At 38.1% G+C, this 25,297-nt stretch overlaps 1 protein-coding gene across 5 annotated transcripts in view; it reads right to left on the reverse strand.

Moving 5' to 3' along the window:
- The window catches only part of pax3.L (paired box 3 L homeolog), a 46,990-nt gene extending 22,508 nt beyond the window's left edge, over positions 1–24,482 (reverse strand). The window contains exons 1-4 of one of the 5 annotated variants that reach the window (XM_018262074.2): positions 23,853–24,482; positions 21,175–21,410; positions 19,562–19,616; positions 18,516–18,650 (exon numbers count right to left, since the gene is read on the reverse strand). In XM_018262074.2, the coding sequence (XP_018117563.1) occupies positions 18,516–18,650; positions 19,562–19,616; positions 21,175–21,410; positions 23,853–23,940 (514 nt within the window). In that variant the 5' untranslated portion in view covers positions 23,941–24,482. 5 annotated transcript variants of the gene reach the window in all.
- Positions 24,483–25,297: the final 815 nt, after the last annotated feature.

Consider the following 25,297-nt stretch of genomic DNA (forward strand, 5'->3'; position numbering starts at 1 on the left):
AATGAGCTATTCTCCCGCATACATTTTCTTTCCCCAGCCAATAACAACAAATGAAAACAACTAAATGTAGAGCCATCCAGCTATTTCTGTATAATACAAGCAAAAACTCACATGAAAATGGAAATGATAGCCACTGAATCATGTCCCTAAATTTCCAAGTGTCTGTTACTTCAGTAAATCATGTAATGCCACCTAAGCTATCCTACTCGTGGGTTTAGATGCGATAATCTTGCCAAAGTCAGTTTATGTTTTCATTTTAGAATGGTGGCAAATGGAAAGTTGAATGGAGACCAAAAACAACATCCAATTTGTAATATTGACTGAACACTGATAGATTTAGGACAGCGCAGCGTCAGACTGTAAGAAAATTTAACTAAATAGTATTATTGTACAAAAAATAAAATTATAGAGTTAAAATAAATCAAGCAAACTTTATGTGATTTTACTAGTAACAATAAAAATGTATATTCTTTATAAGCTTAAATGTAAAAAAAAATATACAAGTGCACATCTCGGCTGAAAGAATGCCACAGAAACTACTGATTCATTCAACTTCAGAGCAGAAATGAACAATACGGACAACATTTCAGGCTGAAAAGGCCTTTATCAGATGCAAAAGACTCTAGTCACACTAAAACGTTGTGCTTTTTCATTGTGTCTTTTTGATCTGTCCTAAAAGTCTAGTAAATAAATGTTTTCTCTGGAATCAGTCAAAGCCTGGCAGACAGTTTTAGTGCAGGCAAATGCAGAAACTGCCCAAAAATGAGATGCAGGAGGGAAAAGCTGCATTCGCGCAAACCTGAAGTTTCCCTTAGATGCTGCTATAAAAACACAGACATGTTTTATTCAGCACAATAATACTTATTTGACTTGGGAACTACATTAAACAGTCATAAAAATGCACAGTGTTCTAGCCTCAATGGCTTGTTTGGAATACAATGAATGGCTGCTCAGCCTCAAAATGTCCCTTTGTCATTTGAAGGTTTTTGTTTAGTGTGTGTGATTCTGGATAGAGCCACAATGTCATTTTTGTTATTTACTTTTATCTGGTATATTGAATATTAACAACGTAAAAAACTGAATATATATATATATATATATATTTTAACAGGAAGATGCAATATGTACATTCAGTTCTGCATATATATATATATATAATATTTTTTTTTTTAAATAATTCTGTTTCTTAAATAGTTTTGCAGAAATTAGCAATTCATTTTCCAAAAATATCTTGTCCTTACTTTCCATTATTTACACAGAAAAACATAGGGATTGGTAACCCGTTATATTTTTAATTATTAATGGATAAAAAATTGTTTTTGTCCATAGAGCAAAATGCAAGAAGTAGTCCAAGGGGTGGTCACATAGTATAAATCTGGGTGATTTATGGATCCTGACCTGCTATGTGATCCATATACATGATCAATGCAATATGCAATATATTTTATAACAAGGAAAAATCAAAAATGCACTGGTATTAGTGAAAACCATGAAACATTATATAGTGAATAAAGTAGCCCCTCTTGTAAATTATAAGGATATAATAAGTTATATGAGTTTTATGACCATATAAAAACATGAGGCCGAGTGTTTTTATACAGGTCATGGAACTCTGAGGTGACTTCTAATATTCTCATATTTTGCAACAGTACTTTATTTATTATAATACACGAGTTTCAGTGAGTTATGTGACAGAGATGACATCACTACTCACCATTTATAAGGATATCATTTACAAGATATTCATGGCTTTTGTAATTATTATATAAAAATATACTGCAATTTAATGAGCAAGGAAAGAGAAAACTTGATTATAGCCTCATATTACTAAGCTAGTAGGGCCCTCACCCCAGGGACCCCAGTTATTAGCACATTGGTCAGCTGGGCCTCCTGGTTGGTGAGCCTGCTAATAAATAAAGTGGGGACTCAATTAAAATAAAATGTTGCTTGCGTTACTAGCTTTGGCCCTGATCCATCCTAGCCACTCCCAAATGTTTCAAATTGCCCAAAACCCCTGCAAGTCCCATGAAAGCCACATCCCTCCACAAGACTTATGAATCAGGCTTTTCCATCTCTGAACCCTCCCACTGGGCCCCTGACTGTAGGACCCACATTGGGCCCCTGACTACAGTACCCCCATAATGGGGGGTCCTACCATCCTACATAGAACAATTGGGTTTTTTAATGAACTTTTAGGACTTGGACATTCATGAATGACACCGTTTATATTTTATAGGTTGTGGCCCCAGCTTTCTGCCTTGTCCAGGGCCCCTGCTGTGATTCACTTTCCAAAGAATTCATGTTGACAGCTTCTCTATGCTGTGAGATGGGAGAGACCTCACCTACAGGTGTTGTTTTACAGCTGATTTCTAAGGAACATAATTATTAGTGTACAATACAGAGAAACAATGGAGCAAGCAGAAACAAAGCAGAGCAAACAGTCGGAGGCCAGTGCTCCTGAGAGCTAACAATATCAAAACTCCCAGCAGCACTGACAAAAAGCAGATTGAGTTACCGAAGGGCCAAGCCAACTCGTTTTTAGCGCTCCGTGCAAGGAAGTACATCATCCTCACGCTAATTTGATATGATTGTTTAAAGGGAAGCCTTTCTTAAAATACTGTTATTGAAGATAATCATGTGACACGCATCTGCTTTTGCCCCTGATCAAAACAACACTCTCCCGGTCATGCCGTATAAATAAACTCGTTCCCCCCCATAGCGCCTTAACCGTGTCACTCTTAATAAATCTCCGCGGCCAAGCCAGGCATTTTATTGACTACATCACAGAAAGGAAAAGACTTTTAGCTGAGTGGGGTAATAAGACTAGGAAGGAAAAGTAACTCAAGAGGAAAAAAGCTTAATGTATGCAAGCTGGGAGAGTTATGCAGCAGCAACTTGAACTCCCTTCAGACACAAGCTACCCCTGTTATTATTATAGTCTCGCTATTTTATCCCATCTAAGTCGCAACTTTACTCTAAATTAATCAAACACTTATTTAACAAAAAAAAAGTCATGAAAAAAAGTTCAGTTGAAATATGACCTAGTTTCTCCATCTACATAATGAAAACTTGGCTCAGATACTATTGCTGGGCTCTGATTGGTCTGTGCGATTGATTTTGCACCTTTCTCCATCAATGGTCCTTGAATGTCAATGACCCGGCGGCTTCCACCTTCCGTTTAACTGTACAATTGAAATGAAACCTTAAAAATGAAAAAGCAGAGGAAAAACATTTGCCATGGCTGTTATTTTAAAGTGAAGGCGAATAGGATAACCCACTGGACCTTGTCGCCTCACAATTGGAGCACTGTGTGAGAGTGAAAAGTTCATTAATGTTTGACCTCTTGTCATTCTCAGAATACCCTTATGTCTATCTTTAGCTAAACCCCCTTCTGTATCAGCTCCTTCCAGGAGGCTGTTCTATTCATCCATATTCCTTCTCATAAATTAGTGCTTCATATTGCTGCCCTTAAAATGTCCACCCTTTAACTCTAGAAGTCTAGACCATAACCTTTTTAATGTATCCTCCTCTTTAAAACACTCCTTTGTTCGCCTTGCTAAATCTCTTGAAGTCCAAGCTACAGCTTCTCAAAAGGAGTTTTTATCTGTAAACTGTATAAGCATTTTGTATTTAAAGGGGTTGTTCTTCCTTAAAGGGGTTGTTCACCTTTGAGTTAACTTTTAGTATGATGTAGAGAGTGATATTCTGAGACAAGTTGCCATTGGTTTCCATTTTTTATTATTTAAGGCTTTTGAGTTATTTAGGTATTTTTTCAGCATCTCTCCAGTTTGCAATTTCAGCCATTTGGTTACTAGGGTCCAAATTACCATAGCAATCATGCATTGATTTAAATAAGAGACTGGAATATGAATAGGAGAGGGCCTGAATATAAAGATGAACAATAAAAAGCAGCAGTACTAATAAGTGTGTAGCCTTACAGAGCATTTGCTTTTTAGATGGGGACAGCAACGCTGAAAGCTGAAAAAGGCAAATAATTATAAAAAGATTAAAAAAAAAAATAATGAAAACCAATGGAAAAGTTGCTTAGAATTGGCCACTCTATTACATAATGAAAGTTTACTTAATGGTGAACCACCCCTTTAAATTAACTTTTAGTATGCTGTAGAGAAGGATATTGTAAGACAATTTGCAATTAGTTTTCTTTTTTTATTATTTGTGGTTTATGAGTTATTTAGCTTTTTATTCAGAGGCTCTCCAGTTTGCCATTTCAGCAACCTGGTTGCTAGGACCCTCATTACCCTAGCAACCATGCATTAATTTGAATGAGAGAACGGAATATGAACAGGAGAGAGTCTGACTAGAAAGATGAGTAATGAAAAGTAGCAGCACCAAAACATTTGTAGCCTTACAGAGCATTTGTTTTTTAGATGGGGTCAGTGACCCCCAACTGAAAGCTGAAAAGAGTCAGAAGAATAAATGAAAAATGATTACAAAAAAGAAAAAATGAAGGCCAATTAAAAAATGTATTAAAATCAGCCACTCTATAAGATGCTAAAAGTTAACTGTTAAAAGTGAACCACCCCTACAAGCACCCAATAAGGAAAGATTGGTTCTATAACTAGTAGCAATTTAAGGAAACTTTTTGTTTGGAAAGAATTAAATGCATAGAATAAATAAATAAGAGAATAAAATAGTATAAATTAGAGGAAGGAGTTCAGTTGAGGGAGCAAGAATTATTGGGGTGCGCCAGTGCAAACATTTTAGCTTGAGGGAGCAGATAACTTAACCCAGTGCATGATCTGCCCCATTCTAGTAACCCATAGCAACCAGTAATGCAGTGTAGAGCAGTAACATAGTGAAAGTGAATGTGTTCCTAGAGAAACTTGTTACTTCATAAAACTAAACATCTTGCAGAATAATTATTATAACCAGAAACATATTTATTAACCATCTGCTAGATTTTGGTAAATATTTGTGTCTCTTACAAAATCAATCATTTGACTCAGTCCACTGTTTTACACACAGAAGCACAAGGGCCAGCCACGTTAACTCCAGTTTATTTTGACACACTGGATTAATCTCTGCACCGACGTGAATATAAATATTTAAGCTATAACACAATCCTTGGCTGTCGAAGCCACTTGAGCCTCGCAGTAAATGATTTCCATAGATTTTTTTTCAATTTTACACAAGAGGGCAGTTAATTCTTTCCATGGCAATAAATATTTCCCCCCAGGCTTTCAGTATAAATTCAGTTTGAAGTCAGCTCATTTCTCCATTGGTGATATACTGTTCTAGCTGTTGGGTTTCACTGGGCTTTTCTCCTTCCAAAACAGAACTTGAATTCTGTTTGGTACTTAATAAAGGATTATCAGTGACATCAGAATATTTATTGTGACTTCCCAGTGATCTGCAGAGCAATACCATATGTGTTCTGTTTGCAGTCTATGACTGTCATCAGCTCTATAAATGCTTTCAATAAAGCTCAGGGAGGGAAGGGTGTCCTGTAGAAGAAGATGGTCTTTTGACTGGCAGCTCATCATGTGAATTTACCCTAATCTTACCAGCAGCATATGCTGGGGTAGCTGCTCATCACCAGCAGAGTGCCAGCCTTCTGTAAACCCACTGATGAACGGGTTAAGCCCTCTTGATAGGGGTTTTTTTTTTTTCATTTGGCCAACTGTTTTTAATTTGCAAATGAAAGTTGTGGTAGAACTCCATCCTTTGGATCGCTTCCAGCATGTCAAGAATTAATTGTAATGAAAACAGCATTTGCTTTAAATGCAAGGCCGTCCAGTTACTCTGCGTTATTTACACAAACAAAGTCCTTCTCAGTTTCTTTGATAAAAGCAGTTAAATCTTTCCCCTCTTTCATGTTTTGTCAGCACTTGAATCCCCTTTGTCCCTTGGCTATTTGCCGAGCTGTGGACAATGGCTCAGGAGAATGGAAGCAGATTGTTGGAATGGCTCTCTGTAAGCCTAATTATGATACGTTGACTGCACTCACCATGACATATTAAAGGGACCCAGGCTTATTCAATTAGCCACTCCAGGTTTCCCTTTCAGACTTAAAGTTATCCTTTGACTGTTTGTATTTCTGAACAGTATTCATGTCCATTGTGAAAGCAAATCCTCCAGACTCGGAGAGGTTTCCAAGCTAAGGTTGTTATTCTAGCTAATTTTTATTAGCTGAATGATAATATGATAAAGAAACAGAGTATTGTTGTTTAATATGGACAAATGAGTGAGCATATGCTTACCTCGCCATCCCCCTCCTGCTCCCTTTCTTTATTTTTATATTCTTGATCTCACTGATTTCATATTATTATTGAAATGATGGATTTGTACAGCAAATGTGCTGTTTTATCTTTGGTCTCCTTATTTCATGAAAGCATCAACCGGGAGGTGCAAACTTGTTGCAGGCTCAGCAAGTCCACACTAATACTAATCCACAAATTTCATTTAAAGAGGAGATACAAAGATTTACAAGTATTGGATATAAACTACAATGTGTATGAATGCGGTCACTTTATCGTTCATTCTACTTCAGTTTTTTCACTTTATTGTTTGTGTTTTTTCCAACAAATACATACATTGTATCTTCATATACTTCTCTAAGAAGTAAGATCTAGCATTATCTATAAATCTAAAAAAACACACCAAAAAATAAATGTTTATCTCCCAGGGTAGTTACTACTAAAGATAGTCCTAGACAATGTAGGCTTTATGTTTTGGTCTTAGATAGCCGCAGTTTACAGTATATGCTTCATTATTATTCATTCCTCTCTCAGACATCTTGGCACTGCTTTTTCATATTCTAAGTTATTAGTTACTTCTTTTTGTACTTGGTAGATATTTGGAATGTCCTCTTTTTTCCAGTTCCTAGCTATCAGGAGTTTACAGGTATTTAATACTTGGAAGGTCAGCATTTCCAGGCTACTTCAGCATTTTCACTGTGGAGGCCACAAGTTTTTCTCTATTTATGCATGTATGCACTGTGATTGGAACTGATCTTATGAAACTCCTCCATCATAGCCTTTCATATAAAGAAGATGACATGCGTTAAGTATGTGGTAGCAATATTTAGTTTAGATATCAGCAACCTGCTGCAGAACAAATGGATGATCAGCACACACTGTAGTTGAAGTGAAAAAGTGATTTATTTTCATATAATTTTACATGTTAATTCGACCTTTCTCAAGGAGGGACCGAAACGTCGGATTAACATTAATTTTATATATATATATATATATATATATATATATATATATATATATATATATATATATATATATTTATATATATATTACTTTCTTGGTTATTCTGGACAGGGAAACTATCAGGCAATTGCAGACTACAGGAATATCTCAAAACAGCACCCACTTCTTGCATAATACAAAAGTAAACAGACACATTCATTTCATTATGAAGAACACAGCAGCTCTTCTATGCTCAAGTTTCACAGTCCAAAATGGTCTACAAAATTATTATTTGCCATTTGCTTCTTTTCTCAAAATCCCTAAATCCACCCGTTTACACACCATTCAGTAAGAACACACTACATGCTGGGAACAAATGAGAGAAGGCAAACACACAAATACACAAGAGGACACCTTTTTAGCAACTTCTGTCCTGCGTCTGTTCTCACACCCACTTTACAGACAAAGATACAGAAACATTGACACAGAAGCTCTAGATTTCAGACACAAAGAATAGAGAGCTCAAGGTCAAAAGGCTTTTTCTTGTCCAAAACATCTAGAACCCTTCACTCCACCCCTTCCCATTGCAACCCTATTATACTATTACTGCCCACTCTGCCTACAATACATGCTATATTAGTGATCTTCAGCCTGTGCCTCTCCCTCAAACTAAACAGCTTTACAGACAAAGAACTTCTCAACAGCACTTTTTCTATTGATTGTATATTATTTCTTAATACTACTTGATACTATTAGTTATTAATGGTACATATATTATATAGGTTTAGTTTTGAATCCGAACTCCAGGGTCTCTGTATCCAAGAGCTGGAGGTTAAAGTTCACAAACGACTATATACTGAAAAACACTGATGCTATTAATATTCCCTAACAGCAGTGTGTTGTCCCTCTTGTCTCTGTAGATTCCAATGAACAGTACCAGTTGCACTAACCTAAAATATCCTGATACCCCTGTCTCATTCATAGAAATGTGTTTGAGTTACTGTACTTTGCCTTTCCCTAAAGCAGACCCACTTCATAATTCATGTCCTTAAGGAAACTCGTTTAAATATATCATAATAACCAATTACATGATTTCTTTTTGCCTGCTGAGCTGCTATGAATGGTTTATGTCAGGACTGATTTCCCTGCATTTCCTTTATACAGTACAAATGCAGCAAGTTAATAGCAACATCTTTCTTTTAATCAGGGTGTAGGGATTTAATTGTGAAGATGGTATGCCTGGATTCAGCACATTTTTCCGCTGTAACCACTTCTTTGCTTAGAGCCTGAAACACAGGATGAAGCTCAAAGTATTGTAAAGACAGTGGCATGTAATATATCCATTTTTTCATCCAGTTTTTTGCTTTGTATTATGTATTTATTCTGTCTGGGTGCAAATATTTTACAAAATAGTATATATATATATATATATATATATATATATATATATATATATATATATATATATATATATATATATATATATATATATATATATATATAAAATGTCTCAGTGTCTTAAATATATTGATAATAGGTTGAGTGCAGAGGACTTATATTTTTCTCTCTCTCTCTCTCTCTCTCTCTCTCTATATATATATATATAAATATATAACAAACAAGGGAAAGTTGTGCTTAGTCCCTTTGTAAAATGTATAATGAAGCAACAGAATTCTTAATGAATCAGATGAAAATTGAGCATAGGACTGGCCAGATATGGGATGACTTTGACGCAGTTGGCCAGCTTAAATATATTGCAATATATGGACAAACAATCCCTGTTTTGTTTAAAGGGTAAGGCATTTTTCAGTAGCAGTATGCACAAAATGTCTCTGTCTTAAATATATTGATAATGGGTTGAGTGCAGAGGACCTCTTGTATTTGTCTATATATATATATATATATATATATATATATATATATATATATATATATATATATATATCTATACACACACACACATTTAGGTATAGGTAGTTCCACTGGCTTCTAATAGTTCATTATAAATAATTTATTCTCATCTGCTAATGCTACTGAACCACCTAATCTGTGAATTTTATTCAAGGTAGCAGTTCTAATTGATGCAATAGTATCAGTTATAACTGCTAGAGACAACTCAATGATTGGGTGGTTCAATAGCTTCAGCAGATTTAAAAAATTGTTATTTCTAGTGAATTCCAGAGATGCTGCTGAGAAATGTATCAACTCATGTAGCAACAAATTGCATCCGTTCAGGTGCTGAGCTGCCATATTGAAATATCACAGATGAACATGAAGATTTAAACTTCAATTCTAGAAAAAAAAAATTAAAAAATGTAAAAAAAAACTTGAAGCAAATGAGGAAAAAAATTAGTTCTGAAAATACCTGAACTGAAAAATTAAGTGTCCAGAAGGTTAACTTCCCCTTTAATTACTCTGTTCCATGTATACCGAATACAAAAAAATGGATTTGATGTAATATACTACACACAGCCATTGATATACTCCTGTAAAGATCCTGTTTGCCTGGGAGTCGCTTTCTACTAAGAATGAACCGATAATTAATTCTGGTATAATCTATGTCACTTCCAGTAGCCTAAAACAATCTTTATCCGCGTTTAACATGCTTGTGGGCTTCTATTAGAGAAAGCAGAGGGAACCCAATAACAGTTGATTAGCGCTAATTGAAAGTGACACCAGGGCTCCTAAGAGATTGCTGAAATAATTCATCTAATTTCGGGTCTTTACATATTCAGGATCATTTCTCTAGCTTTTATGTTTAGTTACTTTGTACATCATATAACTGGTTCGTATGTGAAAAGAGGAGAAATTGCACATTTTGGATTATTAATTAGAATTCTTTTTAATATGGCACATTTTGATAAGGCATTATAAATCATTTCGATTTAACAAAAAAAATCATGAAATTAACTAAGATTTTTTTACATTATTTCTTGCAACAAAAAAAAATTCTTATTGCTTAAATATTTTTTTCTGCACCTCTCTGCAGGCAGAGCCTATTGTTCAGGACTGTTCTAAAGCAAAGCCCATGTATATTTATAACAGCAAAAAAAAACAAGGAAAAGCAAAGCAGAAAAAGGGGCTATTAGAATGCAAATCTTACCCAGCTATTTGCACATGATCGTTTAAAGGTAAACATTTAATTATGATAGGAAAAGGCAATGGCAGGTCCCTTGTAATCTCCCCATTTTGCCCATGTCTATGGCTATCAAAGCTGAGAGCAAATATTAGATTTGGTCTGATTTGGTTTGATAAGGATTCAGTAGCCAAAATGGGATTTTCCAAAGCAGAAATCGTGGAATAATGTGCCTTTGATCTCATTAAGAACAATAACAATGGCAGTGAAACAGAGGAGGCAAAGACACTACTGGCCTTTTGAGAGGTGACAAAAGCACCACAAACAACTGCTTAATCAATATTTATCCAGGGACATTTAAACCTTCCTTTTCACATTTTAATGCCAGGCTGTAAAACAACTGTAAAGCAACCCCTAAGATGAGGTATTAAACCAACGTAATTACTTTACTGTCTTGTAAGCTGTCCATGCCCTGAATTAACCTCTTGCTTGCTGAATGGAGCCTGAGAAAGAAATTGAGCTTTCCCTTTGAAAGACTCGCAGGCACCAATCGCAAGTACAGGGCAATGCATTGATACGTTTCTGATGTCAAACTGCAACACCCAGTACCCTGCATGGGAAGCTAGTGAGTGTATTTGTGACCATCTCGAGGGCATGCTGGGTCATTTACCCTTTAATAAAGGTGGATCTACCTCTCTAGATTCTCACTTTGAACAGAAACTGGGGTACAAGTAAAGAAACACCAATGTGATTTTGAGAGGGGGTGGCTTTGGTTCTCACCAATGGGGATGGGGTAACTGGGGTTGGAGGGGTTATACTTTGGTAAAGATCCTAACACCCCCACACACACACACACAATCACAAATGCTGAGAACCAGTAGTGCTTGCAGCATCCTCATTCAGGAATCCTAAGTGCTCTCTCTGCTGCAGTCTCTATAGAGTGCCAGCTTAGGTGGCCATAAAGCAGGTTAAAGGCATCTCCTCTCAAGAGACACAATAAAGAGTTACAGGCAAGAGTTATGTTACAGGCAGCTAACTAGAGACCCAGAAGAGTAGCTTCTCCCCCAAAGGGTTAAGTGAAAGGCTGAGGTTTGGGGATAAGACTGCGACATGATGGATCCAGGAGACATGAATCAGACATGGTGCCTAGAGTACTACTCCCAAGTGACCAGTCAAATGTCTTCCCCACCTGCTTCCTTATCTGCCCATTTAGCATCAGCAGCGCAGAAGTACATATGACAGTCACTAGAGGGAGTGCGCTTCGGCCAAGATTTAGTGTTCTGCGACTCGCTCCATTTCTTCTTCAATGAAGCACAGCTCACATTGTAGTTCTGCTCCATTTATCAGGGCTGGATTATTGCTTAGCTCAGGGGAGTGTGGAGGGGAAAGTGCTGGGGCTCCAGTCAAGACAAAAATATTGGACCCTTTATTTGTGTAAAGTTAAGACTGTCCAGCCTGCGGCCCTTCAGCTGCAATTGATGGACCCTGGAGAGATGAACTTCAACAGCAACTCAAGACAAGAGCCCTAGATTGGGATGTGATAATACAAAGAGTCGGCGACGCCAATGCTAGTGATAGGGATTAAATACACAAATGCTGTTTGTCTATAATAGTTGGTAACGCTATTGACAGGACAGGAAACCCAATTGGCCCTGACTGTGTGTTGACTCTGTAAGAACTAGATTATTTGATAAAATACAACCAAAATGTATCGTTGAGAAGATTACAACTGCTGCTGCTATTATTGTATCAATAAACTTGCTAGGTGAAATATAACAAGTCCTTTTTATTATTATAAATCTGGCGCTGGCAGGGTATTGACGTGGCATAATTTATTTGCTTACTATCGCTAGAATAGAATATTGTAAATACTTGCCCGAGTCCACAGCCTACAGGTGGTTTTTGCAGAATGCACTGGGAGTGCGCCACCCTGAGGCCAGTAACTGTCAGTACAATGATTCTGGGACAGACCTGTTGCAGGAGGAGGAGGAGGGTGCGGAATATGTGGGTGACCATCCAGCTCCACTCGGCCAAGCGCATCACTTCAAAGTCAGGGAACAAGTCGCTGATTGTCAGGTTGCAGTAAATATTAAGCGATGGGCTGCGAGTCGCGTGTCTTGGACACAACCCTGGGTCTGTCCTCATTCCGTGACCACAGCGACTAAAAATGTCCCAGGAAATGGGCAGAACAACGCCCCATTTAGTAGCGCTTGCCCCTGTGCTTTGTGTGTGTCTCTCTGGGCTCAGTTCCAGACAGTCGCCCTTTCACTCTGTCAGTCGCTCCTACTCGCTTTCTCCACTGGAACCCCGTGCCCGTCTGTCTGTCTGTCTGTCAGCTCTTTATTGCTACTGTTTGTCCTTTTTTTATTTTTTATTTGCCAGGTCACAGTTCCTACATCACTAGCAAATCTGATCTCACCCTTTTCAAGATGGGCATTTTTAGGGGAAAAGATTAATAATGTGACACATGACAAATTATAATGTGTTTCCGATTATTGGGTCCATCAGCACAGAGATCTGTGGGAATGGGGTGGATATGATTGCAAAGGACATATATTTATATTCTTAACCCCTTTGGATGTACATCAGCGGGGATGCTAAATGTGTAGTTGAAGGACAGCAATAAATGCAGCAGAATATAACAAACAAGGGAAAGTTGTGCTCACCACTAATTTTTAAAACCATTAGGCGGGGGTGCAATGAGGCTGTGACCACAAAATACATGTAGACAAATACAAGATTCCTCTGCACTCAACCCATTATCAATATATTTAAGACAGAGACATTTTGTGCATACTGCTACTGGAAAATGCCTTACCCTTTAAACAAAACAGGGATTGTTTGTCCATATATTGCAATATATTTAAGCAATAGAATTCTTAATGAATCAGATGAAAATTAAGCGTAGGACTGGCCAGATATGGGATGACTTTGACGTAGTTGGCCAGCTTAAATATATTGCAATATGTGGACAAACAATCCCTGATTTATTTAAAGCAGGGTGTTCAACCTTTTGGCTTCTCTGGGCCACATTGGAAAAAGAAAAATTGTCTGGGGCCACGCATGAAATACACAAACACTTTTGTAAAATTTGTAAAATTAAATAAAATACAGAGAAAACAACTACAATACCAGTTGGATAACCAGATGCAGCAATACATTGGAATTTGGGACACTTGGATATTAAGCAGACTTATTATATTATTATTACTAACTGGGGAAATGGGCAGACTCTGTATTTCCATACATTTATTTCTTAATTTATTTCTTTTTTTCCCTTTTCTCTCTCCTTCAAGCTGGGCCACATTCATATACATCCTGGGCAGCAGGTTGGACAACCCCCTGATTTAAAGGGTAAGACATTTTTTCGTAGCTGTATGCACACAACCTCTCAATGTTGATAGGGTTAATTGAAGAGAACCTCTTGTATTTGTCTAAATGCAGCAGCATAGATATCCCTTATTTATGCATATACGCCCCAGCCTTCCTTCATTATATTATTATAATACACAAAAGCCATGAATATCTTGTAAATTATATCCTTCTAAACGGTGAGTTCTGATGTCATCAGTTATAAATGGTGAGTTCTGATGTCATTTCTGTCACATGACTCTGACTGAAACTTGTGTATTATAATAAATAAAGTACCCCCAGTTGCAAAATATGAGGATATTGGAAGTTACCTTAGAGTTCCATGACCTGTATAAAAACACCAGTATGGTCATGAAACTCCTCTGTAACTTATAATATCCTTATATTTTACAAGAGGGGGTACTTTATTCACTATATAAACAGTGACTAGGGATCTCATCAGTTATAAACGGTGAGGAGTGATGTCATTTCTGTCACACAACTCACTACAACTTGTGTATTATAATAAATAAAGTACCACTTGTTGGAAAATATAAGGATATTATGTCACCTCGGAATTCCATGACCTGTTTAAAAACTCAGCCTTTGCCCTCTTGTTATTATATGGTCATGAAACGGTAACTTATAATATCCTTATAATTTACAAGAGGGGGTACTTTATTCACTATATATTTTACAATAAGGGGTACTTTATTCACTTTATATATATCCTTCTTCTTCCAAGTGCCAATGCTCTGCCACTAACTGCCACCCCACCCATTCTCCATATCTGACTTGCATTACATTTCCCCCCCCCCTACAAAATCCCCCTCCTGCTGTAACATATCCTTATCTTAAACTCCCACAAGCAGGGGCTGCCCCAGTGAGAGCCACAGTGGGTTAAATAAAATCACAGCAATTCGGGGAGGTTGCAGAAATGTCACGAATGTTCGCCCGAGGCCACAGAGGAGGCGGGGCTGCGGGAGATGAAAGTGAACAAGGAATAAAGGAGCCAGTTGAATCCGCCCGCAGAGATGTCGGCTCTAGAAGACTTCGCACTGAGCCCATTGGGCAGAGCGCCTGACCAAGGACATGGGCATTGTGACGCCGCCTGGGGGCCACTTCCACTCTGCATGGGGGGAATACAGAAAGCCATTCAGCTGGAGCCCTTTCATGCGCTCACAGGGGGCGCAAATGTCACTCCGAGCAGCTACAGAAATATTTACAGGACCCAATTCATGTTCAAAGAGCTAACAAGCAATATGGGGACATTTACAGAATGGGGCTCTACAGTCCGCCTCTAATAAGTGCTATCACTATATGTCATCTGAATTGTCTGCCCAATGCTAATAATGGCCTAGTGATTCCAGATATGGACTTGGGTTAATATATCATGAAATCAGTCAATTATACACGCCCTCGCTAGAGCTATAGGGCTTTTACACACGAAAAAAAAGCGTTTTTTCTGTAGTAGTAATATTAATAATACTGTCAGCACTGTATGGTATTAACCCTGTCATGCTTCTCTTAAAGGAGTTGTTCACCTTTGAGTTAACTTGTAGTATGACGCAGAGAGTGACATTCTCAGACAATTTTGCAATTGGTTTTCATTTATTATTTGTGGTTTTTGGGTTATTTAGCTTTTCGTTCAGCAGCTCGCCAGTTGGTAATGTCAGCATTCTGGTTGCTACGGTTCAATTTACCCTAGCAATCAGGTACTGATTTGAACAAGAGACTGGAATATGTACTGAGACTGGAGTAACACAAAGTAGCAATAACAATACATTTGTAGCCGTACAGAGCATTTGTTTTTAGATGGGGTCAGTGACCCCCTTTTGAAAGCTGGAAAGATTCGGAAGAAGAATGATAATAGTTTAAAAAATAATAAAGGCCAAGCGAAAAGTTACTTGCAATACGCCATTCTATAAGATACTAAAAGTTAACTGTAAGGTGAGTAAACCACCTCTTCAATAATGATCACCATTATGGCTTTAGTAACACTTGTTATGCTAAATTATTGTAACCTGCTAAGCTAAATATGAATGCAGCAAATATATAGTATGTACTAAATTCCCATATAATACATACATCGCTTGCTAGCCTTTAATACGTTTTATTAACCCATAATAAGTGGACACAAGGCCAAGGGACTGTTAGGAAAACTACTAGAATTCGCCTTCACAAAATGTTGGAGAGTCCCAACCTATTTACTCGACCTGAGTTGGCTGTCAATCAGTATATTCTTTACCATCCTCAGGCCCCTATGCAGCAGGGAGTGTAACCCACTGAAATGGGCAGGGCCCTCGAGACCCGGGCCAGTCACTTGTAAGACACAGAGGGGGAGGATTTAGAGCCCTGGTGGGGTTAATTGTGGCACATTGCCATGCAGATTCATATACATAGTCACAGATGTGGAGCAAAGCTGGTGGCATTTCTTTCTCAGACTTTAGAGAGACCTCTCTGTATTTAAGCCTGAAATCAAAAACAGAAACCTAGAAAATTCCCTTCCAAACTGCACAGGATTGGCCCTAATGATATCCATTTGTACAGCAGCTTGTGCCACTGGCCCCACTCGGATTTCTATAGAGAATAATATGAGCAGTACAAAGGAATTCATTTTCTACAGGCTGCCCCATTTGGCCTCTGCTCCTCTGCATTTCACTCCAATGAGTTAACAGCGCCAAATCTCCAGCTGAATGACATTATACAGCTCCAACTGCCTCTGCAGTGTACAACCTGGAGAAGTAGCACTTAAAGCGTTAAAAAGCTACCCACATGGGGTCCAACATGAGTCCCCTCGCCTTAACCCGCTTCATGCTATGATTTTATGTCAGAATGGTTATTCCAAATTCCAGAGTAGGAAAGTAGAAATACAAAGTGTAGGTTGAAGTCCTAGTGCTACTTGCACCCAAACTGCAGCGCCCAGCACCAGAGGAGTTAAATTGAACCCCCCCTTCCTTTCCATCCAGGCCAATGAACCCGGGAAGAGTTTGTAGGTGAATTGGCCCCTTCTATTCTTCTCCCCAGTGAAGAGTCCATAAAACTCTCAGTAGCAGCGCCTATTGAATTATTCATCCCTCATTGCAAGGCCATAATGTCCTTTCTGGGCCTTTTGTGCTGCTGCTTTCTCGTTTCTTTCTCTTGGAATTAGAAGAAAGGCAGCTCCCCCCCAGTCTCCAGTCCCCTCCAAGCTGCTCCCAACTGAAGCTTTGTCTGAGCCAAAGGGCCACTTTCAATGGACTCTCCTGCTTTTGTCCCCAAGTTCATCTCCAAGTGTAGATTGGATATGGCGGGGCCCCATTGTCTCACATGGAAAAGTTGTACAAATGTTTGAGCAGCTCATCTCATGCGTTTTGTCCTTTCTGGGACGCAGAGACAACAGCACCAAGCCCCCACCCATTACATTAACACCCCTCCATCAATCTCATGACGTGTCCCAGTATATGTCAGCGAATCATATCTATTGACGTCATAAACAACATACTGGGGGCATCAACACAACTCAATAAATAGTTTAAAAAAATGTTTTACTAAGCTTTCTATCTGTTTGTCTGAGATACAGCATACGAATAACTTGCAGCCAGATCTCCTGCAGCTAATACTGTTTACTGTGTGCCCTCTTTTCTTAAATATATGTGGGGTTTTTTTGTACACACACATGTACATTTATTCTTCCTTTACAGAAATAAGTACAAGCATAAACATTGCACAATTCTTTAATCTCTTTTCACCATGTTCAAAAAAAAATGAACATTTAGGAAACTAAAAGTCTCTTCAAAGCACCCGAACATTAAATATAATAATTATAGAAACGTAAAATAATTATCAGAGCCAGTAAAAAAAAGTGAGTGCAGAGTTGAAGAAAGATTTACAAACTCATAGCATTCACTAGTAATAATAATAAAATCAACATTAAATTAGAAAATCTGAGACAAACTAATTTATGAGATAATTTCTAGGGAATCTGGGACCAACTCTCAATCAAGTCTGAGCAATTCTATCCCCTCTTCCTAAATATTTCTAATTGCTGCCGATTGCTCATTTCACTGTGCAAATCGTGAATTACAGAAACACATTCAAATGGTGGAACTGCTGTTTCCAATTTATCCCAGGACAAATGTTTCTGTTGGAATCGAATTATTATCAAAGCCCTAAAACAGCTGAAATAAGTTTGTATGTTTTGAAGGAAGTATGTCATTTCAGTTGGGGTGGGGGGGGGGGTGACTTGCCAATTTCCCTCGCCTTGAAGGGGTTAAATTAAAAATCATAACATGTGTGCGTTTTTTTTTAATTGAAGGAAATAGCCAAGGAATGGGCTAGGTTAGTGCAGGAGGGAGAGATGATCGTTTCAGATAGGCTGAATATCACTTGTATAAAGAAATGGTTGCCTGGGTAGAATTGAATTACAAACTCCTACGGATTCTTATTGAAGTCTCCAATGAGAGTGCGGTGCGGCCCCCTCCTTCCCCAGGCACCTTCCTCACTATCTCCCCAGCCATCAGGTAGGACAATGCCCAGGTCTCTGAAGAGCTAAACTGGGAATTCCAATTGCTTTGATCTCTGCTAATACGTGTAAATGGTTCAATTGCTCTGACACCTCGGTTACTCATTTACCAGCAGTTATGTCAATAAAAACAGCTCAGGAATGAGTGATTTATAACACCCTAATAGCCCAAAATGATCCATGTATTGACTTGTATTTAAACAACTCCAAAATATCCGCAAACTAATGAAGGTCAATTACTTCACCCGAGTGGGAAAAAAAAAAAGAAAAGCTAACGAAGAAAACTGAATTAGAAAACAACACATGAATCAGCTTGATACTGAATAATTGAATTATAAGTGAACATAAAGTACGCGAAAAATCGCCAGATCTAGCGACAACTTTCTCCTTCTAGCAGGGGTAAAATAAAAGCTCAGTGCCCTACCTCTTTCCCTTAGGATCCCATCAATGCTATGCTTTGCTCTCTTCTCGCTCTCTTCTTGCTCCTTTCGATCCAGCTCCATGTCCTCCTCATCCCCTTTCCCAAATTTGCTCCTCAGAATTCGGCTGATGGAGCTTACTGCAATGAGGAGTTGACAGGGAAGGGTTAAACGCCTTTGCAATTAACACATTCATACCATGCATATTATCAAACTTTCCCCTTGTTTTATCCGATACAATTAAATCTAATTTTATTTGTTGTACATTACTCTTCCATAAAGTATTTTCTTATAATTACCGGTAAAGTTGCTGTACCGTGTTATAATTACCCTAATCTACAAGGTCATTATTTCATGTGTTTCAATGTGCCCTCATTTAATCACAATTCGTTTTAAATCTCATATTTTAGTTTATAAAAACCTATGAACGTATTTCTACAGTTGTTGAAAGGCAAGGCAAGAAACGATGTTTTCTGTCTGATTGAATCCAATTTTGCAGCGTTAACCGCTGGTAATGAAATTACACCAAACCGAGTTTCGCCTTGTACGAAATTTCGTTTACTTTTCATGACTATTTTATTTATTTGATTGTCTTAAAACGTACAACTATTTTCCAATTTAAATATAAGACTTGGAAGGAACATTTCAGGACTGGTGCTCAGTAACCAGTAATTATAAACTGCAAACATATATTTTATTTGCTATTCCAATGTTCCCTTTTTATTAATTGACTTGACAACGGCTCCATCGTTATACACGCCCATTCGTCGTGTCTACATTGAAATATGAGGTTAATAACCAACGTTAGAAATGATCCATGTAATAATGCAGCCAGTAATTAATATTTAATGGAGCGTGATGGCTCCATAGGAAAAGCCTCTCTCAGCAGAGAAGCGATCGATAGATTTTATTGCCTAAGTGATCTGCCTACTCTAATAGAGATGGATGATCTGCAGTATTAATATTAATCTTGAAGTACCTGAAGGCACAGTATTGCGATCACATACTCCGTCTTTAAGTAATTTATCGCGAATTTCCCAGCTGAACATACCCGGGTTGTCTCTTTTAAATTCTTCGATCTTTTTTTCCACTTCTGGAGTAGTCACCTGCTTTAGAGGGAAAGTAGAATTAGTTTTGGGTCCACTTGGAGATCACAAGAGAAAATTCGCAGCAACAGCACTCAAGTTCTCTGCGACTTTATTTAACCTGCAGATGTCAGCTTGGATTTTTCTATTTTTTTTTTTATTTTAGAATGAACTTCAAGTCCTTAGGCTGGTGGAAATATCATCTTTCATTGGTTCAGTGTTTCTCTGCGACTTTTAAGGCTTAGAAAATCCAAAGATCGGGTTACTAGAAATGCCATTATCAGAAGTTTAATTCTGTGTCTGTACAGAGGAGAAATCTTAACTAAAATATATCAAACGAAATTCGTGTTAAAGGTGACCTCAAGAAAATGTATTTGCTCATTGAAAGGAAATTAAAATCTAGGCAATATACATGAAAAATCATATTTTCCAATAGTTATTTTTTAAAGCAGTATTTGTCTGCCGCTTGAAACAATGAGGCAGTTATCCTCTAAATGTAATAAAACAATTGAATTCTGCTACATTGTTCCAGGAGTTAGAGCCAGCAGTGCAGAGAATACAGATACCGCATTCAACAACAATTAAATATACAAATACGATTAAAACGAATGACTACATTGGAAAGCTGCTTGGAGTGACCTTCATTATGCAAAAAATATACTGTACAATTTTGCATCCAAAAATCCACACAACTCGACTCTGCACTATCACTTTCACTTTATTTGTGAAACACTTCCCACCAACGTGTGTTGTGTGTTTGTCTTTTAGTGTAAGGCAGGAGAGCCCATACTTTACTAATGAGGGGTCTACTTTTTATGATGTTGCCCATTATGATCTACATCCATAAAAGCATTGTTGGCATTCTGCTCTATTGAAAATATAACTTAAATATTATAGTGATTTAAATATCTGAATTATTTATTGAATGTATTAAACTGATTTATTAAATATCTGAATGATTATATTGATTTAAATATCTGAATGGAAAGCATGAAACAGGAGGGTAATTTAGTTGAGCTGATTGTTGACAGTGTCTTGAGATCTACTGATCACCAAAGGTCTATTGGTAGATTCGGATCTACTTTTTGGGCACCTCTGATGCAAGGTATCAGCTTTTGCGTTTTTGTGTGCGTGTTTGTAGGGAAGGAGGGGGTTGCTCATGTATTTAGGCCAGTGTTTGTCAATATATAAATACCACTGAGTTTAATAAGTGGGAGTTTGCCCTTTGCAGGTAAATTATTGGCTTGCATGTTTATTAGTTGCAGGAGTGCATGGGTATAGTGTACAGGTGAGTTTATAGCTGACTATGGGTTTTATTGTGCACTTCTCATTGATGGAATGTTGGTTTTGGTGTGTGTCGCTGATACAGGTGAGTGAGAGATTGTGTCTGACATGCAGATGAGTGTGACACCCGCAATTTATGACTTGCAGGTCAGAATGAGTGAGTATGTCTTGGAGGCGACTGTTTGCGACATTTAGAAAAGTGTATACGACCTGTGGGTGAGTATGAGAATGTGTATGATTCGCAAGATACTTGCAGGTGAAAGTATCGCCCCCTGCAGGCATTGCACTCGCTCACCTTGGGTTTGCTGCCCCCGATGGCTCCAGGTCTGATGGATCCAGTCTCCTGGTAGCGACACAGGATCTTGGAGACGCAGCCGTGCGACACTCTGAGCTGGCGCGAGATGACGCAGGGTCGGATGCCATGGTGTGCCATCTCAACTATCTTGTGCCTTATGTGGTTGGGCAGGGGCCTTCCATTGATAAATACTCCACCCAGCTGGTTCACCCTGCCTTGTCCTAAAGGAGTGGACACTGCATGTTAAAAAAAAGACACCAAATGAACAGTTAATCTCATATATTTTATATTGGATTAAATCACAAAAATTGCAATGCCAACGGCTATACTGTGGGATCACAAACTCCTCTGTCCCTTCCTACAGGCTTCACACTGTTGTTGAATGTACATGGCTCATGCATGCATCCCTGGCACTGGTTTTTACTTACACACAGTGTTTCTGATAAGGGATCAAAAGCACATTACATTTTTCCAAAATTAGAAATAGCTCTCAATTCATGGCATAGGATCCGTGTTGCATGTATGGGCCCTGCCAGCTATTGCATGTATTTGCATACATGATTGAGCATTATTTCCTTCCTCACCTTATTTTCATCCTGTGTACCAGACATGTTGGTAATTACGCTTTATATGTGGGTGTGTATCTGTAGCAGAAGTTGCTGAGAGGGAGAAACTTTGGGTGGGTTGGAGGAGACAGAGTTCCGCCGCTGTCTTTGCTATTTCATAAAATAATCATAACCTCATCCAAAATGGACAGGGATAGGACAGCCCCAGGGATTTATTAAAAGGCCCTTCTGCACCGTGTCTGCCAGTTAAGTGTGGAGTGTACAGACTTTCCTCTCCCTCCGTTATTCACTGAGAACTGAGAGCCATCTGCCCGGGCTTGGGCAAACAATCTCATATCTCATGTACACACACATTGCCTATGTGTAATAAAAAGCCAAGCGCTTACATAAATGCATAAATATCATATATATAAACAAACACTCACAAAGCTGTAGCACACACCTGAATATATATATGTGTGTGTATATTGTATATATATATATATATATATATATATATATATATATATATATATATATATATATATATATATATATATATATATATATATATATATATATATATAGATGTGTACAGCGCTAAACAGCAAAATAAATTAAGTAATTAATGAGCTCTAAGCATTGTCAGTATTACATTAACATATGTAACTAAACTGAACTTTCTGCTACTGTGCATTTTAAACAAACTATTTAGTGTCCACCCCAGCAATATATAAATACATAATAGATGCATATGTATTATCATTATTTCTGTATGTACTTCGAAACAGCTGATTCATTAGTCAGATGCGCCCGTTAATTTAAAAACGAGAAAAGGACTAGATAAATAGATGATAGCTGATAGAGAGAGAGAGAGAGAGAGAGAGAGAGAGAGAGAGAGAGAGAGAGAGAGAGAGAGAGAGAGAGAGAGAGAGAGAGAGAGAGAGAGAGAGAGAGAGAGAGAGATAGATAGATAGATAGATAGATAGATAGATAGATAGATTCGAATAATTATATACATTATTAGATAGAATAGATAGAATAGATAGATAGATAGATAGATAGATAGATAGATAGATAGATAGATAGATAGATAGATAGATAGATAGATAGATAGATATTCTATCACCAATGCATACATGACAGCCTTAGAGACAGACACACAGTTATAAGGTACAGGGAAAGGTTATATTATATATATTGGTGATATAATAAAGATAGTTTAGGCAAAGGCAGAAAAGAGATACACGATAAGATATTTTAGTGGACAGAATCATCTCACATGACATACAGACAAAATAAAACAGAATCTATAGACAGACAGATATAGTTTCACGTGATAAGGCCAGACAGACAGATCGATAGATACAAAAAAAAGGTAAACATCGCTCATCAGACTTATAAATAGACAAATGGAAAAAGGTATACGGATGTATATACCTATAGATATCCTGGTCCAACACAGTTAAAGATAATCATAATTACACGGACAGATTAATTAGAGAGAGAGAGAGAGAGAGAGAGAGAGAGAGAGAGAGAGAGAGAGAGAGAGAATAGATAAATAAATAAATAAATAAATAAATAGATAGATAATAAATAGATTGACAGATAGCTAGCTAGATAGATAGACAGACAAATAATAAATAGATAAATAGATAGACAGACAAATAATACATAGATAAATAGATAGATAGATAGATAGATAGATAGATAGATAGATAGATAAACAGATAGATAGATAGACAAATAATAAATAGATAAATAGATAGATAGATAATAGATAAATAAATAAATACATAAATAGATAGATAGATAATAAATAGATTGACAGATCGCTAGATAGATAGATGGATAGATAGATAGATAGATAGATAGATAGATAGATAGATAGATAGATAGATAGATAGATGATAGATAGATAGATATATTATAAATAGATAGATGAGATAGATAGATAGATGATAGATAGATAGATAGATAGATAGATAGATAGATAGATAGATAGATAGATAGATAGATAGATAGATAGATAGATACTTAATACCCATAGATGGCTAGTTATATAGATTACATACAAGGCAGATAGATCGCCAATATGGGTAGTGCTAGTTAGACAGACAACACAGGACCCACCTTCCAGGGGGAATCCAGTCCGGGGATAGTTCTGTCCTGGGCATGGTCTCATCATTCTTGGCACAGCTCCAGCCAAGCTGGTCATCATCAGTTCCCTTACAAAGAACTAAATCCAAGTCCCCCTGTAAAGAGAGAGTGAGAGTCGGTGGCACCCTGTGCTGAGATGCCAGAGAAGGTAGCAGAGCCTCGTCCTGCCTCGGAGGGTAACTAGTGACACTGTGTGAGGGGGAATTGCCGGGGGCCCGTGTGGACCCAGAGAGTTCCTGACTGTTTGCTGAGAGTGAGGTGCGAGTCTGCCTGGAAGTATTTATTAGTTCTTTCAGCTGAGGCTGCACTAGGACTTCTCCTCTGCTATTGGCCAATCGGACTGCTGTCCCGTCTAGGGAAGTCAATTCTAATTGGTCAGAATCCCTGCCATCCCAGAGAGGGGACTTGCTAACTCCTCCCCTTCATCATCATCATCATCATCATCAAGTGTCTCCACTCAGCATAGCAGTACAGGGCATGGATTTAAAGTGCAGTTTTACTTGGGGGATGCCAGTCTTTTTAACCCATTGATTCCAATCCCTGTTGGGGTTGACGTTGACACTTTTTTTCTGCATAAATCCTTGCAAATACAGGATTGCCACAGAGCAGGGAACACTTTGTAAATATGCCTCCATATTTTATTTATATTTTATTTATTCTCCCCTCCCCTACCCCAATTCTCTCCCTACACATACATACACACATACACACACATACACACACACACACACACAGTAATGTAGCAGCCAGGCGCACTTGTGTGATTCCCAGCTTAGAGTGGGCGGACTGGGGGCAGCATTTGTTGAAAGGAATTTATAGCAGTGGCCAGAGAGCTGGATAAATAGAGGGAGAGCAGTTGAAGCAGTGGATGGAGGATCCCCAGCAGGAGATGACGCCAGGAAGGCTATAAAGCCTGTCTCTCCTTTCCATAAGGTGCCATTGTCCGACCCCATTTATTTATAACATGGTTAATGCCAGGCAGCAGATACACTGGAGCAGATCCCTTTATTTGCAATGGGCCATTCAAGTGACTGTCACTCCTGCCACTGAACTCATTCTCTGCCTTCATCAATCAAAGGGATGGGACACAGGCAGCTTTGGCCTTTGAAATAAAAGAAACAATGACTTCTGTCTTTAACCCTTTAGGCAGGGCACGGAGACCCCCGCTACTTGCAGAGCTGCGCCTTATCCGGCACTCAAGGGGTCAAATCCCGCTGTTCCCTCTACAAAATCAAGAGAGGGGAAAAACACAAACAACCCCACCATTTGAATCACAATTTTTCCTCCCCTTGTCACATCTACAAAGCGACTAGGGTCAGGGATCCCCCCTCCGTTTTCTTCATTATCCTAGTTTGGGAAGCCTATGTGTTACTGCTGGCTACAGGCTTGATAAAGGGCCCGAAACGTTGCCTTGTTTG

The sequence above is a fragment of the Xenopus laevis genome, chromosome 5L (assembly GCF_017654675.1).
Source record: "Xenopus laevis strain J_2021 chromosome 5L, Xenopus_laevis_v10.1, whole genome shotgun sequence".
Lineage (NCBI taxonomy): Eukaryota > Metazoa > Chordata > Amphibia > Anura > Pipidae > Xenopus > Xenopus laevis.